Source organism: Papaver somniferum, chromosome 8 (assembly GCF_003573695.1).
Source record: "Papaver somniferum cultivar HN1 chromosome 8, ASM357369v1, whole genome shotgun sequence".
NCBI classification, from domain to species: Eukaryota; Viridiplantae; Streptophyta; class Magnoliopsida; order Ranunculales; family Papaveraceae; genus Papaver; species Papaver somniferum.
The window spans coordinates 103,745,678-103,767,846 of record NC_039365.1 but is presented as its reverse complement, the minus strand read 5'-3'; the positions used below and the strand labels follow the sequence as shown (position 1 = coordinate 103,767,846).

Below are 22,169 nucleotides of genomic sequence, written 5' to 3'. Positions count from 1 at the left end.
ACAAATGCCATAACTAAACACTAAATCTAAGAGCTAAATAACTTGAAAACAAAATAAATCTACTCAAAACTATATAGAACGAAAGCACCACCATCACCCTTGAAAGATCACCGATTATAATTTTAGAACTGAATTCAAAGATTCAGGGTTAAGACAATTCTAATTGTGCAAAATCAAACAGAGAAGCAAAGAAAATTCTTAATAGTTTGAGGAATGTATAATCCAACCCCAAATCAGTTAAGACCTCCCGAGAAGGAAAAAGTCAATCGACTACTTATTTTAAAATTAGATTCGGTATGACTGAAAGAATAAACTAAAAGTACAGATACAAGTTAATAATTGTCAAACTATACAAGCAACATCTTACTCTAAATTCATACCCGTCTCTCTAAATTGAAATTAAGAGTTATTAACTTTGAAATACCGAAGACAGTCTGCAGTACATGGTGCCGGATAAACATATAGACATATTTTAAGGTAACAAACTAAATTACAATTTTAAAACCGAATTCAAAATTTAAATTTATAATAAACTCAATATGACGGATGATTAGACCAGGAAATCAAAGGAAAGGGCAGAGAGATTCCTTTCCAACTTGGCGGAAGTAGCGAAGGAAGAAATCTGTTAATTTCTTTACTTCAAATATGTTCTAACATCAAAGAAATTATTAAATTGAAGGAGATAAATACTTGCAAAATTAAGCAAATGACACAAAACCAACTAAAATTACTTCGTAACCCTAGGTTCAAAAAATCAAAGAATTGATTTTACACAAACTCTAACTTACTTGCAGGACTTCTTCCCCGCGTAGAGAAATTTAACGATCGGGTTTGTTTAATTTTGACATACACAGTTGAAGAAACGATTAGGTTTGTTTAATTATGATAAATAAGAAAGAAGAGGAAGCCTGAAGGAGGAGTTGAGGAAGAACTGGGGAGTTACTTTCTCTTATTCTGTGAAACGTGGGTTGTTCTGATGAAGTTGCGGGAATAAAATTAGTCTGGATATTAGCCACGAGAGAACTTCTTATGCCGTAGAAAAAGCCCACAATACCCACGGCCCACTATGTCGTGACTGGAAGTCGCCGAGCACGTACATCCCTTGTAAAGCTATGGAATCTTGGTTGTCGTGGCTAATTCCCAACTTGCCGTAGCTAATGGATTGATCTATTGCCACGACCACGAATCAGGCGTGGCAATAAGTGATCAATAGCCACAGATATACCAATCCGTGGCAGCAGGATCGTGGCTATTAGTTGATATTTTTGTAGTGATTTTTTAGCAAGAACAAAGTGTTGTCTTAGATACTGACCATTCAAATTGGGAGTAGTAATATTAATCTCACTACAAGATTATCTTTGTTTCAATCTTGGTGTCAAATCACTCTTGGTGCCTGATGAATAACTCCGGCAAAAAACACGTGTTACTTCCAGACGTTAAATTGCCGACTATCAAGCAACAAGCATACATGCTGCTCCGTGCCATTTTTAGGTTTTTCTGCATAACCTAAGCAACCGCATGCATCTAAAATATATAATATACATAAGAAGAAATGTCAATGGAACTTTTAGGCTTTCACACAACCTAAGGTAACCGTATACATCAAAAATATGAAACCTATTATTAGGGATGCAAAGAAAGTGTTTTGGGAGCTGCAATGGATTAAAATGTCCCAACCATGATAGGGGAATTTAATGTATGTAAAATGTCCCTTTAGTACTTCAGAAATGGCTGTTAATAAGGTAATAATCGATAAACCTATCATTTATTTCTGCTTTTAATTGGTTAAAAGGTGAGATTCTTTTTTTTTTGCTAAATAATAATTTTATTAATAACCAAAAATGATCAAACAATACAAAATAGTTTCAGAAATGATAATACAGAAAGCAAAAAAAACCACTCCTTTGCTAACCAACTCTAGAATATATTTTCAGATCATTTGCTAATTCCACTAGAAATGGTGGTTTGCTTGTGTATATGTGCCTTTCTCCACTCTGTAGATTTGCACCCTTTTTTGCTAAGTCATCAGCTGAAAAATTTAGATCCCTGTAGTTGTGGATGAAATCCCATTCTCTAACATTTTGACAAATTTTCTCCCGTCTGGAAATTGCAAACCATGGAACTTTAGCATTCTTAAAAGTTGTTATTGCTTCTTTTGAGTCTGATCTGAAGAGGAAACCCTTTTGAAATTTTCCATTCACATGCACACATGATCTGTGCAAATAAGTTTGTTGAAATCCCCAGTCCACCTGCAATGGCTATTACACAATCTCCAACACGATTTCTAGCAATTATTTCATAACCTGCCATTCCTGGATTCCCTTTTGAAGCCCTATCACAGCAGAGCAGAATTTGGTTAGTTTGTGGCAACTTAAAGAAAAATTCTTCAACCACAACAGATTTTAACTTTCTTCATTTCATCCCAAATTGTTTCAAGATTTTAAGGTCACATGATGTATTCCACATACAGTTCTTCATTCTTACTTCATTCTCTGTTGTGAATTTCATAATCCTTGTCTTTATGTTGTGTTCATTGAAAGATTCTTCATCATACACACACTTGTTCCTTTGAAACCACGATTCTTTTACAGTTATGAAGGCAGCTACTCTCCATATTTCTTTTACTGCAGGGCTCTTTTGCTTTGCAGAGTTAAATAATCCTTCAAAGGATCTAGGATTTTTAAAGCAGAACATTCCTCCTAGCCAACTCCATATAACTTCACTATAGTTGCAGTTCCATAGAATATGGTCAAGAGATTCTTCAGTTTTTTTACAGAAACATCATCTTGAAGCCATTTGGAATTTTCTTGTTTTCATCTTTTCATCAGTGGAGCAAATACCCCTAACTATTTTCCATATGTTACTTGCAATACTAGGATGAATAGAAAATTTCCATACCTGCTTTGGCCAGCTGAGTTTAGGATATTTTGTTCTAATGCATTCTACAACAGAGGATACTGTGAAGATTCCAGTGAGTGTGCCACACCATATTCTTCTGTCATTTTCCTTATTCATCACAGGGAGATCATTAATTGAAATCATTCCTAGCATTTCATTTGGGAGTACCTATTCTCCTTCCAGAATTAAGTTCCCTACTTTCAAGTCAGGGAATTGAGCCATATAACTATTTTCAGGGTACAAATCACATAGAGGCCTATCTTTTATCCACGTATCTCTCCAAACTGAAATTTTTTCACCATTCCCCACAATCCACCTTGAATGATTCTTTACAGTTTTTGATACCCATTTCAGACCAGGTAGTATTGAAGATTTTTTATAATATTTTATCCATTCTCCATTTTTGGTTAAAGTTTCTTGGAAAAATCTAGCCCATTCTTCTGTACTATTCTGAATTTTCCACCATAACTTCATAAGTAGAGCGTTATTAATGATTTCTAATCTCCTCATACCTAGCCCACCTTCTTCATATGGAGAACAAACCTTGTCCCATTTTAAAGTAATAGTCTTTCTTTTTGCAGGGTCTCCAGTCCATAGGAAATTTCTTATGATTTGCTCACATTCTTTCAAGACTCTTTGTGGCCATTTGTAGACTGACATGCTATATATGGGGATACTGCAGAGTACATGCTTTACCAGAATTAACCTTTCTTGAAAATATAGAAGATTACCCATCCATCCTGCTAGGCTCCCTTGAATTTGCTTCACACAGTTCCATACATGATTGGATTTAATGCAACCTGGTGTAAGTATCACACCTAAGTACTTATCAGGAAATGATGAAAGGGGTATGTTGCATTCATTAGTTATTTGTTGCTTTCTTGGCTCACTTGTTCCCCCAACAAAACATTTTTTTTTGGCAAGACTGACAACTTGACCTGATACAGCTTGATAGTCTTTAAGAACAGAGATGAGCTTTTTAACATTTCTCTTGTCTCCATTGCAGAACATAAAAATGTCATCTGCAAAAAAGATATGTGATGGTTGGACTCCATTCCTTGATATCATAGGTTGAAGTTGCCTTGTCTTGATCATTCTTGTTATTATTCTGCTTAACAGGTCTTCAGCTATGACAAAGAGCAATGGAGACAAGGGATTACCTTGTCTGAGGCCTCTCCCCACTTGAAAGTACCCTACAGGACCACCATTTAAGAGCACATATATTCTTGCAGACTTCCGCAGTGTATGTAACCATGTTGTCCACTTCTCTGAAAAACCAAAATTTCTCATAACTTGAAACAAGAATGACCAACTGAGGGAATCATAAGCTTGAGTTATGTCAATTTTAATTCCTATATTTCCACCTCTTTTTTTTTACATTTAACTCATCACCAACTCAGATGCCAACACAATTTGCTCTTGTATATTTATACCTTTTATGAAAGCACCTTGTTGAGGGGATACTATCTTTTGAATAATACTACCCAATCTTGTAGAAATAACCTTTGTAATTACTTTGAAACTGAAATTCATTAGACCAATGGGTCTAAATTGATCTTCTTTTTTGGCATTCTTGACTTTTGGTAGAAGAAGCAAGAAATTTGCATTAAACCCTTGAGGTATAAATCCCCCTCTCCAGCAGTATTGAATTGCAATTGTTAAGTCTTTTCCAATTATTCCCCAAGCATGTCTATAAAACCAGCCTACAAACCCATCAGGGCCAGGAGCACTATCAGCATCAAGATCAAAAACTGCTTGTTTCACTTCTTCATCTGAAGGAACTGCTTCCAATATCTGGTTATCTTCTGCATTTACTAATTGTGGAATATCTTGAAAAAAATCTTGTATATTGTTTACATCTTGGAATTTGAACTTTTCTTCAAAGTGATTGACTAAGATGTATGCAATTTTTTGTTGCTCAACTATTATATTTCGATTTGAGTCTTCAAGTTCAGCTGTAGTATTTTGAGCTTGCCTTATTTTCATGTTGATGTGAATTTTTTTTGAGTTTGATGCTCCTTCTTTTATCCACTTGATTCTTGATTTTTGTTGATTTATTTCCTTTTGTTGCTCACTAAGAACTTCTTGTACCCCGTTGCTGTGATTAAGTTATTCAAAAGAACCTTATCTCCAGGATTTTTGTCTGATAACAGAGATGCTTGGAAGACATTTTCTTCAGCTTGCTTCAACTTTTTTGTAACATCCACAAACACATTCCAATTCCATTGCTGAATATCTTTCTTTACTATTTTCATCTTACTCATAAAGGTAAAAATTAGGTTGCCTGTTATCTCTGTATTCCAATAATTATGAATTTGTTGTAAGAAATCAGGATGAGATTTCCATACCTTTAAATCTCTAAATGGAGTGTTTTTTGGTTTTGGAATTTCAGCATTTGGTCCATACAATACACCATGATCTGATATGCCTCTTACCCAACTTTATAACCCCAGCTTGGATGACATTCTAGCTATTTATCATTAACAAACTATTCTCTTTTTTCCTTCCCTGTTATTACACCATGAAAACTCTATACCAGTTTTGGGAGCTTGGATGAGACCACAATTATTCAAACAATCTGTAAATTCTTTCATGGATAAAGGAGGCAGACCACCCAATTTTTCATCCATACTTGTCACTGTGTTGAAATCTCCAATAACAAGCCATGGTTTATTTAATGTATTAACTCTCTCCATTTCTTTCCAAAGTTTTCTTCTCTTTATTGTAAGTGTGGCATCATGAACACCAGTAACTACAACATCTCCAACTTCTACTGTTATTGCTTGTTTGGTACTAGATAAATTTTTGGAGTATTTATTGAAGAACTCCATAGGATCCATATGTTTCCTTTATTACCATCATAAGAATTATGAATAATCTTGTAGTGAATACCTCAAAGTCTTAATTTTTTGATGAAGTCTGAAGAAACCCATATTTTTGGTTCAGCTAAAATAACTAAAGAAGGACAAAAAGTTTTTACTATATTTCTCAACTTATCTTTGGACTTAAATCTCCCAAGTCCTCTTAAATTCCAATACAACACTTTCATTTAGAAAAAGGTTGAGAAGAAGAGGTACTTATCTTACCTTGTGTATTTTTACTCACATTTGCATTCAAGCTAGCTGCTTGATTCCTTGTTGTTACATTTGGTTTTTTTCCAAATTTAGTTCTTTCTTTATTAAAATCATCCCCAAGTCTTGAGCTAGAAGTATTTGAATCAGTAGTAGAATGAATTGATGCAGTATCTATATGCTTCTCCTGGATAATATCTTCATTCTCTTGGATATTGTTATTGAGCTGACCAGAAACATTCTCATTTGTTTCTGAACTAGCACCTTTTGTTGAAGTTGTATCAGAATGAAACACTGGAGTACAAATGGGAGGTTGTATAGTGACTACATTATTTATAGCTCGAGCATTTGATACCATCGTAATAATTTTGTCAACAGTAAGTAATGGAAATTCTTCGAGTCAAGTGATCCTCTAAAATCTTCAGGTTGGTCCTGTAAAATATGAAATATCCCAGATGAAGATTCACCTTGAATGGGAGGAATAATAACATCTATCATTTCATTATCACTTAAGAGATGGTCTTCTATTTGTTCAATAATATGATCACCCTCTTTTTCACATGAAGTATAACAAATATCAAAGCCTCTTGCAGGTTGAGTTGTTTTTTTTCCTCCATTGCTTCTTTGGCTTTTCTATCAAAACTTCTTGCAACTTTCCAGTATCTTGTTGTTCACCTTTTTTTACTCTACGCTCAGCTGTTAAGTGGACAATTATGGAACAGTGGTTACAAAATTTTGGTTTCTTCAAGATTTGCACAACTTGATCAAATTTCCCATACTTGTGTTCTACTACCACTTTACTGGGAATGAATTTTGCAAAATCAACTTCTACTAATACACTTTCATAGTATCCAATTTCTCTTTTTAAAGTGATTACTTCTACTTTGATTGCTCTTCCAAATTTGCTACCCATCTGTAATAGTATGCTTTCCTTCCAATATTCTATACTTAACCCCGGAAATGTTATCCACACAAAAGCTGAGGAAGTTTTTCTGATTTTCTGGGTTGAAATTTGGTTCCCATGCTCTGAGTTTCAGAGTTTGGGATTCAACCATCCATAATCCCTTCCAGATAAGACTTATATCTGCTTCATTGTCTAATTTGATGATAAAAAAGCCTTTCCCCAGAGGTATGAATTGCAGAGAACCTTTTAAAGACCATTGCTGCTTTAACGAAGTAGCTGCTACATTCTCTTCAGTTTAACAAAATCAAGTCTACCACTCAAGCTAAATTTCCATTCATTTAAACTTTCTTCCATGACTTCATCAGGAATAAACAGAGAAGGAGGATCCCCGGGATTCATTTCAGAAGAACTAAATTTAGGGTTCAAATTTTCAGTATTGGATCGAAAACCAGATCCACTTGAAAATTGATTTTCAGACATAATAAATGTAAAGATTAATCGAAATATTAATGCCAATCATCAGATTAATGGAACAAAAACATCTGAATTAAAGAGCTCAGATCGATTACCAAAGAAATCTGAGAATTTAATGAACGATTCAGTCTCCGAGCCGCCGATTCGCAGTTTGAATTGGCTTCTTCTTATTCAAAAAAGAAGGTGATCATATTATTGAGATTCAAAGAAGGGTTTAAAATTGGATTTCTGAAACTGTTTACCGCTGGGAGTTCTTATTTTCCCAACCGTAAATCAACTATTACTGCTGAAAAAATTGCAATTCTGATCCGTAAAGTAGGTTCCCATTTGGGAAATTTCGAGTTCCCAACCGTAAGTACTTGTCTATGGTTGGTATTTTTTGTTGTCGTATGTAGTCCTGATTCCCAGGAAAAAAACATAGGCCGGATAAACGCTAGGTGTTTTCCAACTGTAAAGTAAAAAATTTCAGCCATAAAGATTATGTCCTAGCTGGAATTTGATATTTACAGCTGATAAAGTAATAATCCTGGGCCGTAAAATAGGTTTATAATTTGAATTATTACAGCTGACAAAGTAATAATTGTGAATAGCAGAAAGTAACTAAAGCAGTAGGCTAAAGGGGAACCCTACACAGAAATGACAATGTCATCTTTAGGCTATTCACACAATCTAAGACCATCTCTAACGACGGAAGTGAGAATTCCCCTAAAACCCAATGTGGCGTCGAATAAAATCGGCGTGGAAAGCATTAAGGGAAGACCATGTCCTATGGTGTTCCACTCGATCAGTTTACCGACCCCTATTTTATTGAGCGATCGTGTAACATGTTCACGATCGGGGAAAAATACACCGATAGCCTTTTCTCTCATTAATTAAAGCTTCCCCACTGTTACCTTTTTTTCCGGTATGTAGCGCTTTATGATTTTTTCATACCGTTTTATTTTTGTTGTAACATTTTATGGCATTCATTTTATCGGTCGGTGAAAATAATACCGATCGAGTTTTTAGTTGGTGGGACCTAGTCAATGAACTGAATACTGATAGGTGTAATGAAGATGGATAGGTGAAAATAATACCTATCTCTATTCAGTTCTCCTATCACTATTCAGTTCGCTCATCGGCGTATTCTCCAATCAATTTACCTGTATACAGGGTAGGGAAACTGGGTTTTGGGGAATTACCAACTCTATAGGACATGGAGATTCCCCTATTTAAGGGTACAAATCCCTCGTTGGAGATGGTCTAAATAATCTTATTATTCAAAAATATACATTAGGCAAAAGTCTCTTGGGGAAGGGTAAGAAGAAAACGGAAGTATATGTTACGCAAAAGAAAAGGTCCCTTGGGATCTAGGCTAAGAACAACAAATGTTCAGAGTTTATCAATCTGTGGCTGAACTTGTAGATGAAGATAATCAATCTTGGAAAATGGATATTCTTTAGAAACCGTTTATTCCGAATCAGGTACAAAAAATTCTTACCATTCCATTGGATCTGACGAGGAAAGACAAGCTAGTTTGGCCAATCACCTCCACTAGACACTTTACTACAAAATCAGCTTACAATTCTATGGCTATGAATTCCCATCCTAATCAACTACAACGAATGAAAATTCCACCCATGATGTGGTTGCAACTTTGGAAATTAAAAATTCCATATAAACTGATACATTTTTTTTGGTAGATTCTCCATGACATTCTGCTGGTTCGAACAAGAATTTTCAGGCTTCGCTCTTAGCAAGATCAAATTTGTTCAATGTACAGTCAGGCTCCAGAGATGACAACTCACATATTTCTACAGTATTCGGTAGCTCATACTATCTGGACTAAATTTGCTCATCACCTGATTAACATAATTAGTGGGTACAACACAGTTAAAGACTGGATTATCAAGTGGGCAGATAAACCAAATTGCATCCAATTCCAGAATCATAACACCATACATTATATTACATACATCATGTGGGTTCTATGGAAACATAGATGTGATAGTATCTTCCAGCATAGTAACCCAAATCCACTTTGCATCATTAAGAATATAGAGCAGTATAGTCATTGGCATCATCTTCATTTAGATAGTCCTTTTACTTGTGTTGTGTTGCAGAGAAGGTCAACTATCTTACCTTATTGGCAACCACCACCAGAGGGTTACTTTAAAATTAATATTAATGCTTCTATGTTGCCTAATCATACTATTGTTGGAATTTCCATTCTAATTCGAGATCATGCAGGGAGATTTGTGGCAGCCATGGGATTCCTCCAACATGCCAGAAACATAATGCAAGCTGAAGCGCGGGGAATTTTATATGGGAAAATCAACTTCAATATGAGAAAGTAATATTTGAGAATGATAACCGTCAGGTAGTGAATCTCCTTCAGAAGCAAAAGATTTCTCCTCCCTGCAAAGATGATTGTATAATTAATCGGTGTGTCAATTTGTCGAGTCAGAACCCTTGATGGTCTTGTTTATATGTACCTAGAGCTTGTAATAGAGTTGCAGATAAAATGGCAAGCATGTAAGGAAAAATAACTTGGCCAGAATTCGGTGGTTAGTCTGTCCTTCAGAGTTCCGAGCAGCTGACTATGTATGCACTAGTGTATAGTAATCAATAAAACTTGTATTTTGTAAAAAGAAGAAAAGAAAAAAGGAAAAAAAAAGTGGGATTTCAACCCACGCCCTCAAGATAAAACTTGAGTCTGGGTATGGCATCTTACACCCCTCGGCCAACCTGACATGGGTTTATTAAGCGTCGGAAGCACCATTTTTATCGACTATACTTCAATCTTAAATGTAAGAACCAAAACCTTGATTCCATCAATAAACAACAAAACATCAAAATCTTTATATGCGTCAAACTCAAAGTGCTTCTTCTCTTTTCAGTGCCAACTTCTCAATGAACTGCGAAATGAGGCATTAATTCTGTTATGTTACTCAAAAAGATAGATTTCCTCTGTTTATACCATCTACCAAAAAAATTAAATAGGGTTGAGCTTTTTTCCTTTTGTACTCTCAATTGTTTATTGCTAAGTGGTACTGCGAAACTGAAAGTTAAAGCATCTCTTTTAACAGGATGAAGAGAGAGTATAAAAAGACGAAGTGCTTGAAATAGATCCCGATACCACAATAATATGTGGAATACATGCCGCAGACACAATCAACCTCGTATTTTACATGGATAAGGTGGAGGTGAACCAAGAATTCTCTTTAGAATATTATAGACTACCTTTCATAACTTTCATCTGATTTTTATTTCACACCGAGTAATAATGGTGCCTTGGATAGTATCTTTGTTAACCGTTAAGATCCAAAAAATAACATAAGAACACACCCAACTAGGAGTTTCTATAGCAATAACGTTTGTCCCACTTCTTATCTAACACACCTTTTCTGTCATCAGTGCTGCTCACATAAAATACTACAACTTTTAGGTTCCTAACACCAGATATTGTACTTGGATATGTGAATAGATAATACTCTTCCCTCTCTTCTGTATGACTCCTTTTCTCTCTTCTCCGCCGGTTTTTTCTTTCTCGCCTTCTCTGATTTCCTCCTCTCTCCGGATCGAATTAGCCGTTATGCTTGTATTTATCTGAGCTAACGGCTAGTTTCCCCCGGAATTGTTTACCAGACCTATTTCAATTCCTACTTTATTCTATGAATTTCATCCCTATTACCTAATCAGTGGTTTTTTCTATGCTTTTGGCATTTCGTTTCATCCATTCAGTGGAGAATTCTAAACAAAATCACCACTGTTTGTGTAATTGCCTCAATCACGATATCTCTCAAGTCACTGGAAGCATGAATAACACAGCAATCACAGTAATCATAGATAATACAAGAAGTAGGAATCTCACAACAATCACAAAGTTCACATATCAAATAGAAATCACCGAAATTACAAGAACCAATGGCTCCAGAAGTACTGCAGTAAGCTCTGAAAATACATGCATAATTATTGTCTCTGATAGTAAATCTAGTACCTTTGAATACCTAAATGCCCTTTAAAAGATAGCTATAAACCCAAAATCAGTATCTAATCTATCAAGACTAGCTTTTCACATACCCCTCTGTTGATGGTGGATTTCAGCAAAGGACTAAAATCGTAAAGTCATGATACTGCATGTTTCTGACCCGGCTTCAGGAACGCATGTGACGATTTGTGTATTTTACGATCTGTGAACCGTTATCACGATCTCTGGTCGAGTACCTCTTAGATCCACGATGAATATGATTCTCGAAAGGCCTCCCACTTGCTGAGCGTTCGATGCTGCGCATTTCATCGTGCCTCCCTATGTAGAAGAAAGATTGGGCGGTCCTCCATACATAATTGTTTGTTGAGAGGGGAAAATGCCTTCAGGACGTCGACGACACTTGTTGTTCCCTGACTACATAGAGAGACCTGCCTCTACATAGAAGAACGATTGGGCGGTCCTCCATATATAATTGTTTGTTGAGAGGGAAAAACTCCTTCAGGATGTCGGCGACACTCATTCGCTGTTCCCTGACTATGTAGAGAGACCGTGTATAGATTCAGGCGGCTCTCGATACATAATTATTTATTGAGAGAGAAAAACGCCTTCAGGACATTAATAACGCTGCACGTTGTTCCCTGACTATGCACCTTTCAGAACGAGTATGATGCTTCAACTATCTCATATCTTGATTCTACAATAGATTAATTCTACCATGACATTCACCACTAAATTCCTAGAAGATAATCTATTTTATCTCATTACTCCGATTCCATGGTCGAATCCACCGCCGATCCCATGGAATGGTAATAAATAATTTTATTATTCTGAGTCCATGGTCGAATCTACGGCTGATCCTATGGATTGATAATAAATAACTATTCACCTTTATTACTCAATTTCATGAATCATTCTCCACTGAATTTCATAAATTAGTAATAAATACTCAACAACCGAGCGTCTGACCGTCATCGAGTAAGTCCTGAGAAAATAGTGTGTATACTCGACAAATAATACAAAAACGAGCACCAAACACATGAACGAACGATCGAAGTATGGACGAACGAGCGACCATGGAAATAAAACAACAATTAATAAAATAAAAAAAGGCGTGGGACCGGGCATTTTGGCCGGCTGGTCATGCCGTGGCCGGTCCCTCCCTTATTTTATTTTCATTAATATTTTTATTTCCTTCCCTCATTTCACAAGGTTTCCCTTACTTGAACAAACTCCCTCGTTTGTGAGAAACTCTTGGGTTTCTATGCTTTCATCGAACAAAATAGGTAAAAGGTGTCACGGGACCTGGCCACCTAGCCAGCCGGCCATTCCCTAGCCTTGGCCGGTCCCACACCTCACAATTCCTTATTTTCACATATTATTATTTCCATCATCTCATGGAACTCCATCGTTCGACCGAAAACCCTAGTTTTCAATATTTTCTCAAATATTGCTCAAACTATGGAAAAGGCAAAAGGTCAAACGGTCACACGATTGACCAAAGGCTTCCCACGTTAAAATTAAAATATTACTATTTTAATATTTTCAAAGTTATCTGTCGCATGAGAAAAGTTTTTCTTGCTCATTCGAGCAAAATTAAGAGTTTCAGTCAAGATCAAACTCTTCTGAAAATTCAAAATATTGCTCGAACGCTCGTCAGAAAATACCAAAACTCTCAGGACTGAGACACGGACACTGTGGTGACACGGGCATGCTGCCTTGACCGACCAAGGCCGGCCCTGAGGCTTGTAAGGATCCGGTCCCACACATTCTCACGGTTTTGACCTAATTTGCTAGCAATTGCTCAAATTGGGTCCAAACTCTCTTCAACCGACTTGGGACTCGCTTAAACGATTGGCATCCGGTCCTACAACCACCAAGGCCCGATGCTATGCCCCCTTGGTTGGTCCCTCATCTCTTCACCAATTAGGTTTTAATACCTAATGCTCGCTCGAGCACTATTCTGATAAATGATCAACACTAGCATTTTTTCATTCTTTCACCAGCTGGTCAACAAAGGACCCTGGAGCATGCTCACTCGAGCGCTTGGGCGCCACATGGTCGTCCATTATCCCATGTGGCCGCTCCCTCCTTTATCCAATATCCCATTTTCAGTAATTCATGAATTGACGAACAATTGGTAGAAAATTAGGATTTCGAACAAACACTCGCTGAATCACAATTATGAGCAGTTCAAACGCTAATAGTTTTCTGATTGATCCAGCAATCAACGTCTAAATTAATTATATAATATTCTCCCCTGCCAATATTTTAATTAATTACTATTTGGTCACACTACCAATAATCCATCGAATGAGCAATACTTGCTCAATTGCTTGGATATTGATCCAACTATAAATATCCAGTAATTCACTGAATGAGAAATACTCGCTCAACTGATAAAATATTGATCCAGCTATCAATATTCAATAATTTATCGAGTGAGCAATACTTTCTCAGACGCTCGATTCATATACTAATATTCAGTAATTTAGCGATCAACTGCTGGAACAATATTTGCTCAGACTATCAACATTCATTCGAGAACTGTGTCCTAGCAGACGCTCGATCCATGAGTCATAGAGCATTTGACTATCATGCTCCACTAAACAAAACTTAGACCCATCGTCTAATCAAATCAAACGACTGACTAGTCAAATCCATGTTCGTGAGACAATCAATCACGTCATATGGGGGATATCTATTAGGATTTTGGTATGGCAGCCTACAACACGTGTGTTCATCCACGATGAGAAATGTGAGTAAGTCATGCAGGAAGTTGAGGGAGTTAGCAAAGTAGTGGGTGGACAATCAACCAACTCTCTCACGTATGAGGAACTGGTGAAACCACGATTTCCCACTCTTTCACTCAAGAAACCGTCACACTTATTGGAGATCAATGTGTTTACACTTTACGGCAATATAAATAAGTCTCTGAGTCCATGGTTGAAAAGGGGTACGAAAAACACACAGAAATCCATGAAGTATTGAACAGACAATCCATCGTCTAACCAATAATCGTGTGACCAACACTCTTTCAATCACTCAAAATTATTCATCATTTGCAGAAACCCACAACACATTCACATATTACCATTTATATCACTCACTTCTCAGCTTCCTTCCTACAGATCAACCCTCTTCCCTCTTTGTGACCGAATTGACTCTGGAACGACCATTGACTTGGTTTAGGCCGGAGTCCTACAGATTGATCTCTCGAACTTAAAAGCACTCCCGTGCAGTGCATCTGTTTGAGGTTAGGCAGTTTTCTCGGTTGAGGAGTCTTCGATCGCTCGATCGTCTCTTCATTCCCTAGAAAACCAACGAACCGTTTTCCCCCATCTACAGATTGGCGACCACAGTGGGAGATTAATCTCTCGGTTGCAATTTTAATTTTCACAAATATGGATAGTCTTAGGTCTGGGTTAGTCATAATCGCAATAAGAACGATGCTAGAACTAGCAACAACACAAATGATGGTATTCCGAAAACCATCCCTGCTTCCAACATTGGTGGTGATATTTCTCCTCCTCAAACCAACATCGAAGGCCATCCTCTCTTCGGCTGTTTCCCTGAGGAAGTCAGAGAAAATCCACCCACCATAGCTGATCTCATGAAGATGCAAGAGACTCTTTCCAAAAACCAGACTGACATGGCTGCAACACAGAAGGAGCTGTGCAATTGTATCAAAACTCTAACTGACAAGATGGCTGAGAAGACTCAGGAGAAAGGGAAAGCCAAAGGAAAATTTGATCCTGAATTTGTCTCAGTCCATGTAGTTGATGATGATGAATCCCGCAAAGCTGCAGAAAACCCACCAACAAAGGAGCCTGCCAGTTTTATCACTCGTGAAGATCTGGAACGCTTTATGAAGGATCGAGGGAAAGGTAATGCACCATCAGCCCATCATCATTAACCTCCATAGCCTGCTGCTACGCAAAGAATCCCTCTCCCAAAAGGCTACACTTCTCCAACACTCACGTTGTAAAATGGGACAGGGATGCTCTGGAACATATCTCCTGGTTCTTGGAAGTGCTAGGCGAGCATGAGCACAACCATGTTGTCCGTCTGAAAGAATTCTCAAAGTCTTTGACATGACGAGCTTACATAGTACAACAACATTGCACCAGGGAGCATTGCTAATTGGAGAGAAATGGTTAATGATTTCTACAGGAAATATTTCTTTGTCTCGGAGCAGATCATTTTTTCTGACTTAGAGAGAACGACGCAGAAAAATGCTGAACATCCGAATGAGTAAGTGAAGAGGTTCAGAATTCAAGCCTTGGATTGTCATGATCCTAATGTTACTCAACAACAATTGGTGGACCTGTGCATCAACGGGATGATCCCCGTCTACAGAGCCTTGCTGGAAAATCTCTGGTTCCAAACTTTCTCAGAACTCCATGAAGCGGCCAAGCGATTAGCAACTACTGCTCTGGCCTTGCTAGAAAGAACAAAAACTGTCAAAACTGAGGAGCCGCGAGACACTCGAGTCAACACTAGGCGGCTGATCAATAAAAAGTACAATGTCCAACGCTCCACGAATGTTACTGAAGGAAGTAAGAGGAAAGCTGAAGCGCAGCAACATAAGAATCCAGCGTCTCATCCTACAAAAGCACCAAGAAAGGACAACCAGGCTAGAAATGCATAACCACCGGCTCAACGTCAACAGAACGACCAAGAGGAGCCATGCTTCCCTTTTCCTATTGAGGAAGTAATCGAGTTATTGGATGTCTGGATTTAAGACGATGCTATCAAAATACCTCCAGTCAGGAGAGAGTCAACAAAGGAAGAAATGGAAAATCCACGCTACTACTGTTTTCACAGATATGTCATCCATCCAACCAGTGATTACAGGAATTTGAGACGCATATTCAAAAAAAAAGATGACTCAGGAGAACTGGGGACTGAAGGAGTACACAAGAATCCTCTCCCAATCAGAAACTTTACGTTCTCTGAACCACCAGTCAAAGAAGCATTTCAATCATTGATCGAGCATGCCTGCGAATTACTTTATCTATCAAAGGCTCAAAGGATGGACATGTTTGCGGATTTGAACCATATAGTGTCTGGGAAACGACTGTCAATTCCAGAGACTCTCCCTAAGCCTCCGGTCACTGACAAAGATATGTATGACTGGGGACTTCTCACCACAATGCACCTGAAAGGAAATGAATTCAAGCGAGCGTTAGTCGATGTTGTCACTCCTGTCAATATCATCCATTTGAAAACTCTCAGAGCTGGAGGCATCACCCGACAAGAAGCCACTCATGCTCCAGCCTCAGTCAGAGATCATGAAGGAGTCTCCAGAGACGCTTATGGTTACATCATTCTCAAGATAAAAACTGGCTCGACTTGGGCAGAAACCAAATTTCACATAATTAGGGAAGACCCAGGGTATGATATGATCCTTGGACGAACATGGATTCATGATGAAAAGGTAACTCCGACGCCTTCCACTGCACACTTCTCCATTGAAGAAAGCTCTGATTCAGAAGAAGCAGAGGATACTCCAGCATTCGAGCATCTGGAGAAAGTCAAAGACTTAATGGACCTAAAGAAAAAACCTGAAGAAGATGCACATACTTTCATCAAAAGGTTCCACACTCAGGCAAGTCTTATTGTTCCTCACGCTTCCATATTATCAACTATCAAATATGCTACCTTGGTCCGGGGACTCAATGATGCTAATAACTCATCACTCACCAAACGCTATGAGTGGTTGATTTCTCCTCGGCAATACTTCACCAAGTGGTTAGATGCAGAACTTCTCAAAATTCAGCATTCTACTAATACATTTGTTGTTAGATTAATGGATGAGTTCAACAAGCAATACCCTGTGTACTCTCCTTTGCACGAGTGTCCATATGTGCCACAAAGTCGGGAAACTCCGACCGCACGACCATGGAACCCCATCATCAAAGGAATGCCGAATCAGCAGAAGATCTTCAGGGCGAGAACCATCAAGCCAAACAAATTTCATGAAGGAGTTTTGGTTCTCAAAGCCACTAAGCGGAATCTCTATTCATCTAGGAGTTCTAATTGGAAGGGCCTTTCGTGGTTGCTAAGTCAACAACTGGTGGGTACTATAAATTGATCAACACGGATGGTAGGACCAGCGTGCCAGTGATACATGAAAATTGGCTGAAGTTTTTTGACGCCTGAGACATTCAGCGTCTTTGGGTGTTAGGCACGAGTGAGTGTTTGAAACACCCAAATGTTTTAGGAATTTCTTTTACTGTATTTTCAATTTATCCAAAACGTTTGCAAATGCTTGAATCCAGTATTTTGAATTCAGTAATTTATTAAAGTTCTTTATTTAAAATAAAAATCTTTATCAAACCCAAAAGAAAATCCTCCTCAACCACTCACTTATACAAAACCAATCAAAAAATCAAAACCAAAAGCTAAAGTCTCACATCTCTCAGAAGTTCAAGGTTCAAGATATTATAGAAAGAAAACCAAAGGAAGTCGGCAAAGTAAGATTTCCGCTTCTCTGCATTCTCCAAGACTTGCAAGGCCGCCTTCTCCAACTCCAGCTTCTCGGTCAACCCAGCAATCTTGGCCCTTTTCTCCACCACAGCATCACTGGTAAAAGGTATATTGTTCTCTACTGCATCCTTGATGGTGTCAATATTTTCACGGAGCCACTTCAAGTTGAAACCAAGTTCTTCAGATTTCTTCAAGTTGTACTCCCAATCAAAGAGTACATCCTGAGTGATAGTACTTCTGGCCTTGGTTCGTATATCATCTATGACGCGCAAGATATTTCCTACTTGCATTGTCAAGAAGTAAAGAAGCTTGGAGTCTCTTTCAACGGAAATGTGACCATACATCTTCCACAACTTCTCATACATATCAGCATACCCTATGGGACCGCTGAATCCACCAACTAATGTGTGATATGGGAGTGACTCGCCGAATGAAGGCTCACAAGCAATCCCTGCATTAGGATATTCGTTCAATATCAAGCGATTCTCAATCATTGGAGAAACTTCAACAGTCATAGCAGCAGTTTCCTCAACAGCTGGAGCAGCTTCTTCCACTATTGGCCCGGTCTCTTCCATCTTTGAAACAACCACAATTGGAGTTCCGGTCGCTTCAACGGTTTCAACAACGATAGTTTCATGTACTTGAGGTGAAGAGGTGGTTGTCTCGTCATTAATAGTCCCAAGGTTACTTGAATCATCATTGTGGGTCTCATTATTCTCAATTCCACCATTTTCCACCTAATATAGCAAAGATACAAGTTAGAGTTTTCAAACATGGAACTGGAGAAGCAATCATAAAATTCAACATGTAAGTGAACTAAAATTATCTAAGTTCTTTAGTATGCATCCAAGACATGAACAAATAACGAGGAAGTCATTAAACACGTTTTGCAACAAGTTCGTCTGAGAAGATTTTACACTACCCTGTATAAGACGATGAACTGGGAGCAATTGGTAAGGAATATAAGGTTTAGTCATATACCATTTTCTTCGTATATATGTTCTCTACAACATATTAAAATTTCATGATAATCGGATGAACAAGCAGAGCGATGTGGCCAAAACATTACACTACACGCAATCTGAAAAAGTTCTGGAAATCTCCTGGAAGTTTACTGTTTCGCCTATTTGAGGCACTAAACATGCTCAAAACTCAAAACGCTTCGTCAATCAAGCTTAGATATTTTCTGGGCATGAAAAAACATGGGTATACGGCGAAAATCTGACATCGGACGAAGATTTTACAGCGTTTTTACTGAAAGACTGAAGTCTGAAATTTTCTGGTGACGTATTCCGGAAAAGTTTCTCATATACTCACATGGATTCTCATTCATTCATTCACAAGTCAACAATTTCATACTTCTATGAAGAAATTACAGTAGGAGTACTTACTTGGGGAGTCTCTAAGTCATTTGAAGGTTCAGCAATGTTGAAATCACCGTCAGTGGCATTACTACTTCCATTCGGTTGTGGACTTTGAGAGTTCTCCGTCTCTCCACTCCCCAAAGAAGAATTTGCGTCGTCAACATGTTGTTTATCCGCGGTGATTTCCTCCTGCAAACATTAACAAAAATTATTATTAATTCATTCAAGGAGATACTATGACCGTCTGCATGAAAAAGGTACTCACATTAGCTTCCTCATCTTCGCTGGATCCCTGAATTGTTCGCCCATGAACAAATTGAAGACCGTCAATAATTCATAGAGAAAAATTCTAAAATTTAACAAATGTTTGTTGTGATCCTAATCACACGGATAAATAAAAGTCTTTACGGGAAAAGTGCTAACAACTCACCACAGAAGCGGCTTGAGACTGCACACTATTCGACATCACCCTGTAAGTATTGCTCAGGGTTCCCCGACTCGAAAACTCTCTTCAATTTCAGCAAAGTTTGTATCAACTCGGGCTTTCACCACACGAGTATCTTGTGGTAAAATCAACGGAGTAGTCAAGAGACGATCAATATACCACCATAAGAATTACAAGAAGAATTCTTACCTGTGAACATCCAGGAAGTACTTTTTGTTTATCGCCGCTGGAAAGATGCTTCAACCTTGGTCGCTCAGAAACTATCTCATCAGCAGGAGGTCTTTTGCCGGAGTTTGAGGAGCCATTATAAAATCAAACAAACGATCAAGTTGCAGCCTCCAGAAGTCTACATAGCCCGGAGTTGGATAGACGGCCCGGGTAGGGCAAGGGTACATATATTCACGCTCATTAAGATGTGTGCAATCCAAAGAAGCTTTGAGTTGATCGACTGATGGTATTTCTTTTCGGACATCTGGGACACACTGATCAAGACCCATCTGCCGAGCAGCTCTGTCAATGTTATTTTCTTCCACCAGATATTCCCCGTGCATTACTGATACTAAGTAAACATGGGTACAACTCAGTATGAACGATCTCCGAACATCACTCAGGTTTACACCATACTCCAGAATGACATTCGCTTCATTATTGTTAAAAGTGATCAGCTGTGAGATGAACGAAGGAACCGACACCCAGGGACGAAGGTTAAACTCAGACTCTTCGTCTAAGACACTGGTGAGGCGTATATTTTTCCGAGGCTTTTTGGTAGACCAACGCATAATTCTAGCATTATCCCTCTCAGAAAGAACATAACGGATGTCAGCATTCGGTCCTTGCAAGATGCTACGTGGAATCGGGGCGTATTTTTCAAAACGCTCCCACAACAAAGCTTGGAGAAACATTGTGTTGGCATATGTCTCAATTTTCATAAAACCATTGGAAATGCTGGAATACACAACCAAGGAATCTAAGTTGGAGAATAGTGAACCCAGAAACAGACTACCAACGGGAATTTTCTCACCCCGAGCCATCTTGATGGCAAAAGGGATCACAAACGGTTTCAGCAAATTTCCACTATCTTCAAACACATCTCTAGATAACCACATACACAAGAAAGCAGCAATGCTTAACATACCATCCACAGGTATCTCAGGAGTTCTATCTCTCGTCCACCACTCCTTCAACCACTGGGCATAACAAGTTTTGCTGGATGATTTGTTAATGCCATGCATCTTAGCTGTCAAGATCTCAGATATCGCCTTCTCGTTTGTCGAAAGTGTTGCTGGGAAATTACCCGTGACTGGAAGATTCATTAAAGCAACCACATCCTCTAGAGTAATGGTGAATTCTCCCCATATACATATGAAAGTATGAGTAGGAACGCACCAACAAGCGAGCAGAGCTACTATACCTCTCACATCATGGTAAACACGTAATTCTACAGCTGCTTGGATAGCTCGTGTCACCTGTGCATGGTCCAACATGGCTCTCACATGACTCTGTCCCAGCATATGCCTCGCCCATCCAGAAAAGTATGGAATCATCATCCTTGGAAGCATCATCCCTGGGAGCATTGTCTTTGGAGGTGCCATCATGAGAATCGACCATCTTTGCAAAAGTTGCTGAGCATGCCATATTTTATTTCAGCACATTATTCAACAAGGCAACGGATCATGGAATTAAAATGCACATCTACAAAATGGTAACACTTTAACTCTTACATGTTGATAGTTTTACTAGCTGTAGTGATTATGATGCAAAATCCCTGGAATTTGTTCGTCTCTTGAAACCTGTAGAGAAGAATAAAATTCATTATTTGAAATCATAACATGATTTTTCATAAAACCATGAGAAATTCATAAGACTCTTATGAATGATTCACACAACTTGCATCATGTGAAGAACTCCTACCGGGAGAACATTTATTGGTTTTGTGCATACACTATCAGATCACAAAATCCATGCAACCAACATTTTTACCAAAAATATTTACGTCTAACAATTGCTGGAAATCGAAATTTAAGTAAATTTTGAGGCATAAAAATAATAAATGTGTGCAAATCACGTAAACAAAATTTTGTTTTGTGAGCTGATAACTCACGCACCTTTAAAAAAAATTGTGAGCAAATAAGTCACGTAAATAAATAAAATTTTTTTTCGCTCAAACGAGCGTTTATTCGTCAAGGTGGGTCTTTTTCAATCTTGCATAAGTCGACATGTTCCAAAATAATTTTATTTTCCATGAAAGTTCATAAATAAAATTTTACTACTGGACCAGGTCTATTTTCAAAACATATACGTGTTTTTATCATACTACGAATTATCGTTCGATCCCTAAACCGACGAACGGACTAACGATTGTTGCTAAAATAAATTTCCATAAAACTTAACATGGAATTTTGTTTTGAACAACCCATAGATGAGCACATAAAAAAAAAGGTTTCGGCTTACCTTGGTCGGTGCCGGCCGGAATTCTTTCGGCGGTGGAGTGATGGTCGGTGCCGACGAATTTCAAAAAAATAAATTTCTCACGGGAGTGAGATGAAGGAGGATG

At 38.1% G+C, this 22,169-nt stretch overlaps 1 protein-coding gene across 1 annotated transcript; it reads right to left on the bottom strand.

Annotated features, from left to right (window-relative positions):
• Positions 1–19,875: 19,875 nt before the first annotated feature.
• Positions 19,876–21,207, bottom strand: LOC113305877. The gene has a single exon (XM_026554869.1). It carries the CDS (start codon positions 21,205–21,207, stop codon positions 19,876–19,878), a length of 1,332 nt encoding a protein of 443 aa, XP_026410654.1.
• Between the last annotated feature and the right edge of the window lie 962 nt (positions 21,208–22,169).

Excerpts from the sequence above, each read along its gene's own strand:
- LOC113305877 (XM_026554869.1), bottom strand. The coding sequence starts at position 21,207 with ATGGCACCTCCAAAGACAATGCTCCCAGGGATGATGCTTCCAAGGATG.